This window comes from Eleutherodactylus coqui, chromosome 4, assembly GCF_035609145.1.
Source record: "Eleutherodactylus coqui strain aEleCoq1 chromosome 4, aEleCoq1.hap1, whole genome shotgun sequence".
NCBI classification, from domain to species: domain Eukaryota; kingdom Metazoa; phylum Chordata; class Amphibia; order Anura; family Eleutherodactylidae; genus Eleutherodactylus; species Eleutherodactylus coqui.
In genome coordinates this window covers 145,573,098-145,588,646 of record NC_089840.1, presented here as the reverse complement: position 1 = coordinate 145,588,646, position 15,549 = coordinate 145,573,098, and the positions used below count along the sequence as shown (strand labels likewise).

Below are 15,549 nucleotides of genomic sequence, written 5' to 3'. Positions count from 1 at the left end.
AGGCAATGTAAGGCGGCGCAGTGCTATGGAGAGCTTTATGGATGAGGGTAGTGAGTTTAAATTTAATTCTGTATTTGACGGGCAGCCAGTGCAGTGACTGGCACAGGGCAGAGGCACCTTATGTGTTTGAAAGTGGGATTGCGTATGACAATGCAGTCAATGCAATGTATTGTGTATGGACAGCGCTTCATACGATGCCTATACCAATGTATGGGGCTCATGCTGTGTGGTACGCAGAGAAATAGAGCACACTGTGATTCATCCCTCGTACGTATTGATACGTAGTCTATACGCCGGTGTGCAGGGATTAGTGAAAGTGTATTGACTTTTTCATTGACTCCATTAACCATGTATCACTCGTCCATCCAACGCCCGCATAATACACGGTGAAAACGTGGTTGTGGATATGAGCCCTCTATAGGCTATGCAATGGGTATGTAAAATGGGGATAGAAAAATGATAGAGACATTTATCTGTCTCCTATTTACATAGCATTTTCCCAGGTAGCATTGCATGGCCTATAAGACTCCCTATGCTAACTTGACAGTCTCCAAAAGGAGAAACTTTAGGCAGCCTGTCCACGGGCATTGCGAAATCCCAAGAGCTGGGAGACGGATCTCCGCGATGAGCCTATCTAACAGATAGGCTCATCGCAGAAATTCGCAGCATGCTGCAAATTGCTGGCCGTGAGCGGAGAATCGCTATGATTCTCCGCTCGTGGACAGGGGAGCAATGCTATGGAAAGCGTTCACTGCGTTCCCCACAGCCGGATAATCGCCGCGGGGAACGCAGCGAAAATTCGCCCGTGGTAAGGAGCCCTTATTCCCCTAGATCTTCAGCCAAACACTAGACATGGATACAAAAATAGGGCATACTTGATCATTTTGGAAGCTAGCTCGAACCCTTTCTCTCCATAGTGCTTGTTTTTGCTGTGTCAGATAGAGGTATTGCTGGCTACGAGACTTGTGTCTCCAAGCCCCCACCTATATGGTACAGATAGACAGATAGTTAATATTCATATCTAGGTGGCCTTTATGTGAAGTTTACATACATATAGACCTTTACTCTTTCATAAAAAAGTTTTTTAGTATTGTTAGTAATAAGCAGTCTTTTGTATATATTATATAACATAACTGCATATAAGGCCAGTCTCACAAAGGCGTTAGTAAAAACACTATGTCATTCACTGAATGGCTGTGAATGGTCCAATCACACCGCTTACTTGCTGGAGGCGGGGAATTCAAAGTCCCGTTTAACAAAGAGAGATGACAGTGGGGAGGACTACAGAACCTGCCGTACAGCTGGGGAGACCATCGCTGGGGACACAGACGCCGGCTACGAAGTGAGTATTACGTTTTGTTTTTTTTACCTAGTGTAGTTAAGGCTTATTTTTGAGGAGGGCTTATATTTCAAGTCGCTTCCTCCCCCCTTATTATCAGGGTAGATCCTATTTTCGGGGAAAACACAGTATAATACTTGTGTTAAACTCTTCTATAAAGAATTGTGAAGATCCTTGCTGCTTTATCTGCACCGTCCACCTTGATACTGGTGCAAGTAGCCTCCTGAATGGACTGCTGTGTTCATAGAGACCCAAGGAACTTCTCTGCCTAAGGCGTAATGCTGCCTTCATTATCCAATATTACAAAAAAGCTGCTGTATTGTTTAATTCTTGCATTAGATTTTCTAGGTTTTCCAGCTCTTCAGGAAATAAAGCCGTTTTCCTTAGAGATAACAGTGAGAAATATATTTCTTCAGTCACTCACTATTCATTTTAAATACATTCATTGGCAGTAACATCCCTCTCCTAGTAGGAATGTATGTGTGTGTGTGTGTATATATATATTTATATGCATATCTATCTATCTATCTATCTATCTATCTATATATATATATATATATATATATATATATACATATACTCCCTGTCAATAACATCTCTCCCCTAGAAGGTGTGTGTATGTATGTATGTATAATATATATATATATATATATATACACTCATGGCTCTAGTACCCTGTTGTACCGCCTCTAGCTTAGATACGAGATGTTATACGGGGGGGGGGGGGGGGGGTGAATGAAAGCTCTAGTACACTGTTATACCACCTCTAACATGAATGCAAGATGTGATATAGGCAGGCATAAAGGCTCTACTAACCTGTTGTACTGACTCCAGTTTAGATACAAGATGTGATACGGGCAGGCATGGAGGCTCTAGTACTCTGTTGTACCGCCTGCAGCTTGGATACAAGATGTGATACGGGTGAGGATGGAGGCTCTAGTACCCTGTTCACCTATAGTTTGAATACAAGATGTCATATGGGCAGGCATGGAGGCGCTAGTATCCTATTGGGCCACTCTAGCTTGGATATAAGATGTGATACGGGCAGGCATTGAGACATAGAGGTTTAGTATGGTATCCTGTGGAATATCGCTCCACATATGCGGTAATTGAGCTTGTAGATCATGCACACTCATAGGCTGTTGAAGCTAGTGTCCTAGATGGTCCCATACATGTTCTATTGCCAATAAATCTGGCAACCAGACAGGCCACTGAAGTGTGGTAATGTTGTGGAGGCTTCCTGTGACCCTCTTGTGTGTTCAGCCGAACATTTCCCTATTGGGAAATACCTCTTAGAAGCTGCCATGAGAGGGTCACATGTGGCTGCAGAATGTCCTGAACATATCACTGAGCTGTCATTGTCCCTCGTACCACTACTAGGAGTGACCGACTATTGAATGCGATGGCCCCCCCCAACAGACTATCACACCAACAGTGGGAGCAGTGGGCCACTCCAAAACAAAGGCATGATCAGATGATCCTCTCTGTTAGTAGTCTGGCAAGGGCATCCTGAGCCCAGTCTCCTTGTGTGAGTGCCCTCACGCATCCAGTGGTTCCAATTCCTCCTGACAGTCTGGTCGCAGGTAATTTGCTGATACTATTGTCATGAAATACCTTGAAACTGAAATGCACTCTGTCCAGTCCGCCTGGGAGCAGCAAAATAGGGTGAATCCTTAGGGCGATCATCCCCGTCATCCCGGAACACAAAAGTAAAATTTCCTCTCCGTAATCATGAAGGGCAATAAATGTTCTGGTATGGCCTGTCAGGCCTCCAAGTTATCCCTATGGATCAGGATCCATGGCCGGGTAATGTGACCACACAGTTCCTACATGCATGGTGAACAGCTTACGGATCCAGTCCCTTTTATTTGCAGGTGCAGAGACAAGTGCAGCATCATCCGAGGCCACAGCCACATCACCTCGTCATGTGGTGATTTTTGAGCACTCCAGCTCCTCAATTGTAGTGCATTGTGCTGGTGGAGATTCCTCAGGCAATGAACTGCTGGAATCCATCAGTGCTTGTACCTCCCTTTCATCCCAGAAGTACCACCTAGGTCAGGGTGGTAGATAGCAGTCGTGTCTGTGCTGCCTGGTCTCTCCCCACTCCTCTGAGCACACTCCTGGTGGACTCCTGCTACCACCACTAACTCCACCTCTGGGCAGCTCCAAACTTCCTTCCCCTCCAACTCCATGGTGGAGGAGTCCCCCCCTACTATTTTCTCACTAAAGGCGGGAACTTCTTGGCGGTAAAAATTGGTGGGCTCCTCCTGAGGGAAGGAAGGTGTAGTCTGGGCGCTATTTTGTATGTCCATATTGTCACCAAAACCTTCCACCAATGCATGAAAATCTAATAACTCCTTTTTATCCAGTAACACAAAACAGTCTTCCAGCCTGTAGGACATCCTTGCCACATACATTTGGTTCCCATAAAGTCTCAATTCAATTCTCATAATTTTTTTCTTTGCCATCCAAGACAAGTAAGAATATCACAGTGGAAAGTCCATTTTACTTTTCCATCAACACACAGCATGGAGTTATTTATCATCCTGTTCATGACGCCAAGCACCGGCCTGCACCGAGCGAGAATCAGGCCTTCAGCCGAGGAAACAGCAGGTACAAGATGTTAGCAGTTCACAATGGCTCTACCATCTCCTTTACCCAAAAACTGAACTATAGCCCAGCTTGATCACTAGCAAGGGAGATAAGATTTTAGGAGGCTCTGATAGCTTCAGTTCAGTCCTAGATTATTGTCGTGATGCCAGTGTCCCTAGATAAGTCATGCGTTACTCGCGATAAATAAATGATTTCACAGACAAAGAGTGCTTTTTCAAAACCTGGGACATGCGGTTTCCTTTTATTCACGTTCCAAGTTTGATTTTCCAACACAGGCAAATTACTTGTACTTCTTACCATGAAGATACAGACTTCGGAACAGTTCTGAGCTCTACCTTTCTAAACACATTTGACAATACAATGTTCTTTTCCCAAAACACACACATTCTCAGTCGCTGTTATCTGAAGGACACTTTCTTGTGTTACACGGTCTCTCAAAATCACACTCACTTTAGCTGTTAGCTGTAACAGGTTTCTGTCCCATTCAGATGCAATTCAGCGGGGGTGCGTGCGGCTCTTGCATTCCCAAACCAATTAAGCAGCATCTCCCGTGCATTCCTCCCTGGAGGAGACACGCCTTCTAGCAGCAGATACATAGCCGCAGCCTAGCACTGGCAGGAGCATCAGCTCATCTCTCCTGCGCGCACCTCCTTCACCGACCACACACCATACGTCTTCTTCGCTCTCGCAAACTCTTTCCCATTCTCCCAAACCATCAATCACAACACACTTATGGGAAATGGAGACAAAAAAACTTACTTAAAGACAAACAGACTTACAAATGATGGAGGGACCCTTCTCTGGGTCACTACATAAAAAGATGTTGGAATGTGGGCTAAAGATGGCACATATGTTTGAGCACAGTGCCCCTAAGTGGTCTGTGTTCAGCATTGATCAGACATATTATGAATGCTGTGGGCACATAATTTGAAATAAAGCGATGTTGGGAAAAGTATTGATCACCAGTGAACAGTTTCCACTAGGCTGATTCTAAAGGAAGAGCATGTTTTAGCTTTTTTATGTTATTGAGGGTGCATATTTTTCATACGAGTTACAGCAATGGTTTTTGATTCACCACAAGAGACTTTTACCAATACATTACTTTACTTATCTTCACAGCTAGCCTTATATAATTTTTAATGCAGACTGAATTTTGCTGGCTCTGAGCTCTAGTTTCTATGCGCTCCTTGCTCATTAAAGTCAATGAGGGAAATATATTAAGACTGGCAGTTCATACACTGGTCTTAAGGAGGTTTTCTGGTTGTAAACTATTGATGGCTTATTCACAGGATATATCATCAATAGTAGAATGGCTGCGGTCCGTTGCCTGAGATGCCTGCTGATCAGCTGTTCGCTGGGCTGGTGAAATCATATACAGAACTAAATTCTGCAAGAAACAGACAACTCCATTCTCACTGTAGAGGCCAGGCTTGGTACTGCAGGAAAACATTCAATGGAAATGAATAGGAACTTTGCTGGGAATGCCAGTCTGGTCACTACAGTAAAAATGATACAGTATGATTGTTGCAGAATTCAACTGATTGCACAAGCATTCCAGCCTGGCAAACAGCTGATCTGTTGAGGTCCCAGGCAACGGATCAAAGCCAGACCACTATTGATGACTTATCCTGAGGATAGGTTGGCAATAGTTTGAAAGTGGAATACCCCTTTAAGGCAAAGAATTCTTGAATAAAAGACACCAATTTATTATGAGGTACCAAGTTTTCCATCTGTGTACCAGAAAAGCAAATTTATGCCAGCTAAAGAGATTATGCCAGCTTCGTACAGAGATTCACCCCATGATCTATTTACAGTATACTATAGACTGTCACTGTAACAAGGGGACGCTCTAATAATTAAGTATAGACATATCAGGGGTCAATACAGAGATCTCTCCCATCATCTAGTATACCCAGGACTGTAACTAGGCGGCAATCATCTAGAGCAGTGGTCCCCAACCTTTTTGGCACCAGGGACCGGCTTCAAGCAAGACCATTTTTACAAGGCCCGGCAGGGTTGGGCGGGACATGGGCGGGGCTTTGGTTATAGGGGGCGGGGTTATGAAGGGGGTTGGAGTTTAGTGCATTCTTATTTAGTTATGACATTAGAATGTCCTGGCAGTACACACATAGGGTAGTGTATAATCCCCCCCCCCCCCCAGAACACACATAGGGCAGCATATAATTTATCTCCCCCCCCCCCAGTAATAGACAGCCCCCATCCCTCAGTAATAGACAGCCCCCACCTCTCAGTAATTAGCAGCCCCTCCCCCTGTAATAAGCAGGTCCCCCCCCCCCAGTAATAAGCAGGTCCCCTCCCAGTAATAAGCAGGTCCCCCCCCAGTAATAGGCAGCGCCCCACCCCCAGTAATAGGCAGCGCCCCCCCCAAGTAATAGGCAGCGCCCCCCCCCCCCCAAGTAATAGGCAGCCTCCCCAGTAATAGGCAGCCCCTTCCCCTGTAATAAGTAGTCCCCACCCCAGTAATAAGCAGCCCCCCCCAGTAAGCAATCCCCCCAGTAATACGCAGGTCCCCCCAGTAATAACCAGCCCCCACAGTAATAAGCAACCCCATTCCCCTGTAATAAGAACACCCCCCCCCAGTAATAAGCAGGTTCCCCCCAGTAATAAGCAGGCCCCCCCCCCAGTAATAGGCAGCCCCTTCCCCTGTAATAAGTAGCCCCCCCCCCAGTAATAAGCAGCCCCCCCAGTAAGCAACCCCTCCAGTAATAAGCAGGTCCCCCCCCCAGTAATAGGCAGCCCCCCCGTAATAGGCAGCCCCCCAGTAATAGGCAGCCCCTTCCCCTGTAATAAGTAGCCCCCCCCCAGGAATAACCAGCCCCCCCCCCCAGTAATAAGCAGGTCCCCTCCCAGTAATAAGCAGGTCCCCCCCCAGTAATAGGCAGCGCCCCACCCCCAGTAATAGGCAGCGCCCCCCCCAAGTAATAGGCAGCGCCCCCCCCCCAAGTAATAGGCAGCCTCCCCAGTAATAGGCAGCCCCTTCCCCTGTAATAAGTAGTCCCCACCCCAGTAATAAGCAGCCCCCCCCAGTAAGCAATCCCCCCAGTAATACGCAGGTCCCCCCCAGTAATAACCAGCCCCCACAGTAATAAGCAACCCCATTCCCCTGTAATAAGAACACCCCCCCCCCCAGTAATAAGCAGGTTCCCCCCAGTAATAAGCAGGCCCCCCCCCCAGTAATAGGCAGCCCCTTCCCCTGCAATAAGTAGCCCCCCCCCCCAGTAATAAGCAGCCCCCCCAGTAAGCAACCCCTCCAGTAATAAGCAGGTCCCCCCCCCAGTAATAGGCAGCCCCCCAGTAATAGGCAGCCCCCCCGTAATAGGCAGCCCCCCAGTAATAGGCAGCCCCTTCCCCTGTAATAAGTAGCCCCCCCCAGGAATAACCAGCCCCCCCCCCAGTAATAAGCAGCCCCTTCCCCTGTAATAAGTAGCCCTCCCCCCAGTAATAAGCACACCCCCTCCCCCCTCCCCAGTAAGCAACCCCCAGTAATAAGCAGGTCCCCCCTGTAATAAGCAGGTCCCCCAGTAGTAAGTACCCCCCCCCCCCAGTAATAGGCAGCCCCTTCCCCTGTAATAAGTAGCCCCCACCCCCCAGTAATAACCAGCCCCCCAGTAATAGGCAGCCCCTTCCCCTGTAATAAGTAGCCCCCAGTAATAACCAGCCCTCCCAGTAATTGGCAGCCCCTTCCCCTGTAATAAGTAGCCCCCCAACCCATAGACTTACCTCCTCCCTGCTGTCGCTCTCTGTCTGCTTGCCCTGACGTCAGCCCGGAACGCTTCCTCCCCGAGTCCTCTCCTGCGGAACTAATGAGCAGGGGACTCGGGGAAGAGTATCCTGGCTGCACAGACGTCAGTGTGCGCCGGGATCAGCGCGATTACCAGCGGGGAGCTGCGGCGCCCTCGCTGGTAATCGCTTCGGTGGTCAGCGGCGTCGGCACGCCGCGGGCCACATAGCACAAGGCAGCGGGCCGGATTCGGCCCGCGGGCCTTGTGTTTAGAGTAAAAGTTCCCGGCGGTGCCGCGGACCGGCGCTAAGCACCCAACGGCCCGGCCCCGGGCCGCGGCCCGGCGGTTGGGGACCCCTGATCTAGAGAAAAGAAGATTTATGCACTAACTTAGAAAGTGGTTCTTTACTGTAAAAGCAGTGAGACTGTGGAACACTCTGCCTGATGATGTGGTGATGGTGAATTTGCTAATAAGAGGGGCCTGGACACTTTCTTGAGCACATGTTCTAGTCACTAAATTACTTTAGAAGGGTTGTTGATCCCAAGATTTATTCTGACTGTTAGATGTGGAGATGGGAATGATTTTTTCCTTAACATGAGGAAAATTGGCTTCGACCTCATTGGGGTTTTGCCTTCACTTGGATCAAAATAGATAAAGGCTGAACTGGATGTCTTTTTTCAGCCTTGTAAATGATGTTACTGTTACTAACAGGCATAGAGTTGTGCCATAATTTACAGCGGTTTCTGGAGTGAGTTATAATATTCCACCAAACATATTCCGCAGTGCTTACAAAAACAGGAGGGTACAGAAATACAAAAACCACGATTACATAGTAATTAGTTGATGGAAACAATAGAGGTAAGGGTCCTGCTCCAAGGAGCTTACACACTGCAGATAATAGAGTGATACAGTAGGAAAGGGGCTGGAGATATGCACGGTATGGTGAAATGGAGAGTGTGGGATGCTATACACATAGACAATGGTCAGACATAAGCCGTGTGGTGGCTGAATCGGTGTGACTGCAGGGGGCGGTTGATGGCGGCTAGCAGGGCTTCACTAGGGCTCACTAGGACAGGGAGCACGTTATCAGGTAGAGTAAAGAGAGGTTTGGTTTAGGGGATATGGTATTCCTCCCTGAAGAGGTGCGTTTTTAGAGCACGCCTGAAATTTTGTGAATCAGGGATTGCGCGGATTGGGTAGCGCATTCCAGAGGACTGGTGCTTCTCTGGAGAAGTCCTGGAGGTGGGAATGAGAGGTTCGAATTAAAGTAGCACTTAGTCTGATTTCGTTAGCAAAGCGGAGGATCTGGGCTGGGTGGTGGATTGAGATGAGGGAGGCAATATAGGGGGGCGCTGCACTGTGGGCTTTGTGGATGAAGGTAGCGAGTTTAAATTGAATTCTGTATTTAACGGGCAGCCAGTGCAGTGACTGGCACAGGGCAGAGGCGTCCGAGTAGTGGCTGGACAGGAAGATGAGCCTGACCGCCGCATTCAGGACGGGTTGGAGGGGTAGAGTCTGGAGGAGGGAGGGCTGATCAGCAGCGAGTTGCAATAATCGAGGCGAGAGTGGATGAAGGCAACAGTGAGCAAGTTATAGTAAATTTGTAAGCTTGCAGGAAGTCCCAACATCCTCTTGCTATACCCTGCTCACTTTTCTCATCATTTTAGAAAACAGTTCTAAATAGTCTCGACACTTACTCATTCCAACAGTTATATATGTTTGCGCAAGGAAGTGTAGATGGACATTCATGGATCTAAGAGTTGTAAGTGTGATATACTCAGCATCGGCACAAATCGTGTGTAATTAATAACGTGCAAGGAACAGTAGTTAAATAGTCAACACATTGATACAACTAAATGGAACACAGGAAATTTGTAAATGTAAGGCTTTTCTCATGTTGCCCATAGAAGTCTGTAAAGAGTGAGGAGGAAGAGAGGGGCAGAAAGTTTCCCACAGACATAACTGCAGCTAATAGTGATTTAGTATTACACAGCTACTGAAATAACATATAAACTGCTCAGTACTGCTGCATTATGTCCTCCTTAGTGCTAATATTTCTGTGTGCACTACAGAGCAGAATTAGCAGTTTTTTCCGTGTGAAATGCATAGAAGATATCATAGCAGCTAGTTGACAACTAATAGTTAAGAGAAAGCTGAAAATTAGAGATGCAGTCTGCAGAAGAGAATGAGTATGAAAAATACAGTCATCTAATGCCTAGCTATAGTGTTACTCCTCATGTACACACACAGGGCAAAGTATTCAGTAAATTCACCTGAAAGTACAGGTGCAATTCAAAGGATTGGTTGAGGTGGATGGGGCCAGGGATGAAAGGTACAGATTGTGATGTCCAGTTCTGTTAGGCTAACTTCACATGGGCGAGGGTGATACTGGTTCATGAATGACGGCCCGATATCGCCCTTGCAATATCCCTGAGGATGCAGGGCGTTTTCATGTGAAAACAGCCTCGCATAACTTCAAGGATGCAGGGAACCTCCACCGCAGCTGATAGCTGAAATTTACAGAGGTTCTCCCATTGTTTTCAATGGGAAACATCGCATCGTGTGCAATTAGCACGTGGTGTGATGCTGCTGCCGGCCCTTTTGAAACTAATGGGCGCTGCGATGCAAGAACACATACCAAAATAGAACATGCTGGAATTTGATTCCCATATCGCATCGTGGTGCCATGCAGGAAAACATAGTTCATGCATTTGACCCCATTCAAAGCAATAGGGTTCATATTTGTGCATCTCGCACGATTTTCTCTGCCCTGTGAAGCCAGCCCTAATCGTCAAGGGGTATTTCTGATCTTGTAATTAATACATTGTGCAACTCAAGAAAAGTAAAAGATGCACATTTACAAATTTATCTTTTATCATAATGTAGTGTGAGACTTTACATCTTTACTTAAAGCAGTTTTTCAGTATCTAAAAAAAGACTTTATTGATCTAATTATGTTAGATTCAGCAAACCTTGTAATGAAATTGTTATTAAAAATGTGCACCGTTTTGCCAATCTGGACTATGATCCAATGTCAAAACCACTGTACTTCAGCTGACATTACATACAAAATATCGTGAGCACTTTTTGGCTTGCTGTATAAATATGTCACCAGCGTCTACGTATGTCACTATTGGTGGGATATCCTTGAATGGAGATGCGCTGATGTTCTTCACAGATATGTTTAATACCATGTCAGTTACAAAGTTGCTCAATGTAACATAATTAGAGAAACAAAGTCTGGTTTGGGGGCACTTGATAAAGACTCTCTGTGGGAGAGTTGAAACGTTGTGGGCAATGGCAATAAAGATTCCTGTGTTTTGACTTAACTCCTGGAGTGCTGCTCTTACTTATACTCTATGATTGGAAATACGGTCCAGGATCCAGGACCCTTGGGAGCGTGCACCACCTAGAGAGGACTATCTTCCCTGTATATACCCAGGTTAATACGTGTGCTGTGATCCCACTACAATCTGTGATGACTTTAATACCATGTCAGTTGCAAAGTTGCTCAATGTAACATAATTAGAGAAACAAAGTCTGGTTTGGGGGCTTGGACAAACCTCTTGTTAGCAATGAGGATACTAACTAAACCTTTAACACCACAGGGCGTACATTTAGGTCCTGATTGTGCAGGGTTTATATGGAGTCGATCCTGCTCCATGCAAGGTGGGTGCTGGCTAACTATGATATCAGACACCTGCCTGCAACAGACTCGATCAGTGCTAAAACTAATAGTTGCTGTTATCTCTCTGAATGCTGTGTCATTTTTGACAGTGGCATTTAAATGCCCTGAATGGCCTGCCCTGCGATGCGATGGCGGGGTTCTGTTCAGTTGCCAGGGCAGCCGGGACCTTTCTGAAGGCCCCCAGGGCTGCCATCCATAAATGCCTATGAAGGCGTGCCTGTGGCACACCTTCATAGACTGCCTGTCATAATTTGGTATAATATAATGCTGTGTTAGTACATAATATTGTATGAAGGATCAAACAATCGCAAGTTCAACTCCCATATGTAAAATTTAAAAAAAAAGAAAAAGTTTTTTTAACTACTGAATAAAACTAAAAGAAGTAAACATTTAAAAAAATGTATTTTCCTATACTAATAATGAAAAAAATAAATAAAAGCATATTTGGTATTGCCACATCTGCAAAAGTCTGCTCTATCAAAGTAATGTATTATTAATCCTGCGTGGTGAATGTCGTCAGAAAAATAGAAAAAAAACAGCAGAATTGCACATTTTTTGTCATGTGGTTTCCAAGAAAAAAATGTAATAAAAGCAATCAAAAAGTCACAAACTCCAAAACACAACTAGATCGATGGAAAAATAAAAGAGTTATGGCTGTCATAAGATGGCGGCAGAAAATAATTTAATTTTTTTCCAAAGATATTTAATTTTTTAAAAGTAGTACAGCAAAAAAAAAAATTTGAGATCATCATAATCGTACTGATCCATAAAATAAAGTTATCATGTTTTTTGTGCTGCAACGTGTACGCAGTAAAAAACAAGACCTTCCCAAAGATGGTGGTATTGGGTTGTATTACAAACCCTCATACAGCTATGTAAATGGAAAAATAAAAACAAGTTATGGTTTTTTTGAATGTGAGAAGGAAAAAACAAAAATAAAAAAGGGCCATGTCCTTAAGGTGTAAATTTTATATAACTGTATTTTATACTATGTAGAAAACCCTGTGAATAACGTGACAGACGCACCCTATACAGTTAAAGGGTCAATACACAAGTGCATCTCCCATTTCACATGCTGAATTGATGAGAAACTATACTGTCTGTAAGACGAGGTGGGAACATTTCCCCAAAGAATTGGATATATGCTTTTTTTAAGACAGAACAAGCCAAGTCAAAAAGTCAACATATTCCTTCTATTTTCATCCTGTTAGACATAAATGCTGGCTAGAGCGTAGGTAGCTGTCTGCTGCACCGAAGGAAAACTGGTACTTCTGTTATTATCATGAATGGTAATGGAAGATCGGACCCTTCTATCCGGCCAGCATTGTCCTTTACAGCAGGTTTATAAGTAGATCCATGTGAAACGGACGTGATAATAGTGTGAGCACAATAGGGGCCAACCATATTGTCTGCCACCAATTCTGTAATCTCCATAACATTGTGTTGGGATTGTTCTATAGTTCCACTAACTTGTGGGATTAGCAGATGTAACATAATTTATTGCATTCTAACATTCTTTTTTTAAATATGTTTTTCACAGATTCTAAACAAAATGGGGATGCCAACACAATAATGTCAGATGAGGATCATGAAGACCCCCCGCCATTCCAACAGCTGGAGGACAAGAGAATTATCCGTCGAGCTAGTGCCAAAGACAAAAGCAAGTCCGGGGCCTCATGTTTTCTGCTGAGCTCTGCAGATTATACTTGTGCTGCTGATGGAGGAATAAAGAAAGGCATACGAGATATAGATATAGAGATGGACTCACAGATTCTCCTAGGTCCCTCATAAAACAAATACCGCATAGTAATGTTGACCTGGATGTATAATAACTCTGAATTTCATAGTCTTCCCATAGAAAACTGCCGACAGCTACATAGGTGAAGTGTTACAGTTCGTCTCTGGTCACCTGTGTGGTAAAATGTTTCTTATTATTTGTATCTTTTATCTTTGTCTGAAGAAAAATCTAAATAAAGCTAATTCTGTGTAAGAAAATCAAATTATTGTTAGCAAGACTTTTATTTTATTGAATCTGATGTCAGTTATACAGATATGCTTTTTTTGGGCTACCATTTTATCTTATGTGGTGAGTCGGGAATGGTATTGTTTCTCCGTAGGGAGAGCACCTAGAAGATGTGTGAGGAGACTTATAAGGCCATCCATGCTCCTCTGGGAAATATGCAAATACAAAGATGGAATGATACCTCAACAGCTCCACCTATTGGAAGGCAGCATTCTTGCAAGTTAATGTTAGACCTTTTAACAAGCTTTGTAACAATAATTGGAAATGGATAGCCCTATAAATCTCCTCACACTTTCTGGTGCTTTCCCTAAATAGAAATTATACCCTTCTCGACCCACGTCTACAGGCCTCTCACTAGCCAAGCAAGAAACCTACTGCACACAGATGAGGAGATAATGATCCCCCAAAACAGCTGTCCATGGATGGTTCTCTCTTCCTTCTGGTTTTGATTCATAATTCCCAGTCATTGTTACAAGGCTTGTTAAAAGGTCTGACATTGACTTGCAGGACTGCTGCCTTCTAGAGGCATTGCTCCATCTTCCCATCTGTATCTTATGTCATGTCAGAGACGTACACCATGGGACTCTACTAAGTGCCATATTCATTCAGCTCTGAACTAAGAGATACTGGTACATTTGAGCTATATTGAAGGAAGAAAGTTTACGTTTCAGTTGCATATACAGTATATACTATAAAGATATGGCTATGCCCAAGCTAAAAGCCAAAAGAGCACAACATAAGCAAGACCACAGCAGGTGCCTTCGTTTTAGCAATCAGGTCCTATTTGATAAACATTTGTCATTGACCTCTTCTGTCATGACAGAATATAGAAAAAAAGTGTAGGTATACCACAAGTAGCACTAAATGCACATGCTCTCTAAAAGTGAACCTATCACAGAACCCTATCATTTTTATTTTAAGACTGAATAGCTGACCCCCAAAAATGACATTTTGACCAGTTGAGACCGATGGGAAAAAAAAGCCCCACACTGCTCCATGAATGTTCGACTTTTCTCAGGAAATTGGGAAGGCACTTCCAGATTGTGGATTCCTTGCATCCCCCATGTTGTTTTAGCATCCATCACTGCACCAAACAGTCTTAGAACATGAGATCTTGCAAGGTACTGTGAGATTTCACATTGTAGTCAGAATAATGCTATTTACTGCTTTAACCTCTCCCCTTTTTGTTTTTTTGCTTTCATCTGCCATTCCCACTTTCAAAAAAATCATAGTAACATAGTATATAAGGCCGAAAAAAGACATGTCAATCCAGTTTAGCCTATTAACCCCCAATGTTGATCCAGAGGAAGGCAAAAAGAAACATTTTTCCTCATTTAAGGGGAAAAATATCTTCCTGATTCCAATCTGGTAATCAGAATAATCTCCGGATCCCCAAGCCTAACTTTTTATTTTTTATTTTCTCCAAATATAGCTAGATCAGTGCTTGTTTATTTGTGTGACAAGTTTTTCTGATGGCTTTCACCATGCAAAATAAATTTAGTATTTTAATAAATTGAACTTTTACAAACACAGTGATATCAATTTTCTTCATGTCACAACTGGGAAAAGGTTCGGTTCAAACATTCAATATTTTGAAATTCACTAATAGGTAAAAATTTCATCAAACCAATTTTTCCCTTTTTAATCATTACCATAGGTTTGATTGCTTATATAGTGGTGCTTGAAAATTTGTGAATCCTTCAACATTTTCTATATTTTTAGTTATATTTGACCTAAAACTGTACTGAATTTTCACACAAATCCTCAAAGTAGTGAGTCAGAAATATTAGACTTGGTCATTTATTTATTGAGGAATATGATCCAATATCACATGTCTGAGTGGCAAAACTATGTGAACTTTTAGAATTAGCAGATAATTTGAAGGTGAAATTACAGTCAGGTGTTTTCAGTTACTGGGATGGCAATCAGGTGTGAGCGGGTGACCTGCTTTATTTAAAGAACAGGATGTATTAAAGTCTGATCTTTACAACACATTTGTGGAAGTCATGGCATGGACAAAGGAGATTTCTTAAGACCTCAGGAGAAGAGTCGTTGATGTTCATCAGGCTGGAAAAGTATACAAAACCATCTCTAGAGTTTTGACTCCACCAATCCCAATCCACAGTCAGACAGATTGTGTACA

General features: G+C 44.0%; 1 protein-coding gene across 1 annotated transcript in view; it reads left to right on the top strand.

Annotated features, from left to right (window-relative positions):
* KCNC4 (potassium voltage-gated channel subfamily C member 4) overlaps positions 1–13,383 on the top strand; it is a 49,814-nt gene extending 36,431 nt beyond the window's left edge. The window contains exon 3 of the mRNA XM_066600242.1: positions 12,924–13,383. Within this exon, the coding sequence (XP_066456339.1) occupies positions 12,924–13,174 (251 nt within the window). The 3' untranslated portion in view covers positions 13,175–13,383. The remainder of the gene's footprint in view (positions 1–12,923) is intronic.
* Positions 13,384–15,549: the final 2,166 nt, after the last annotated feature.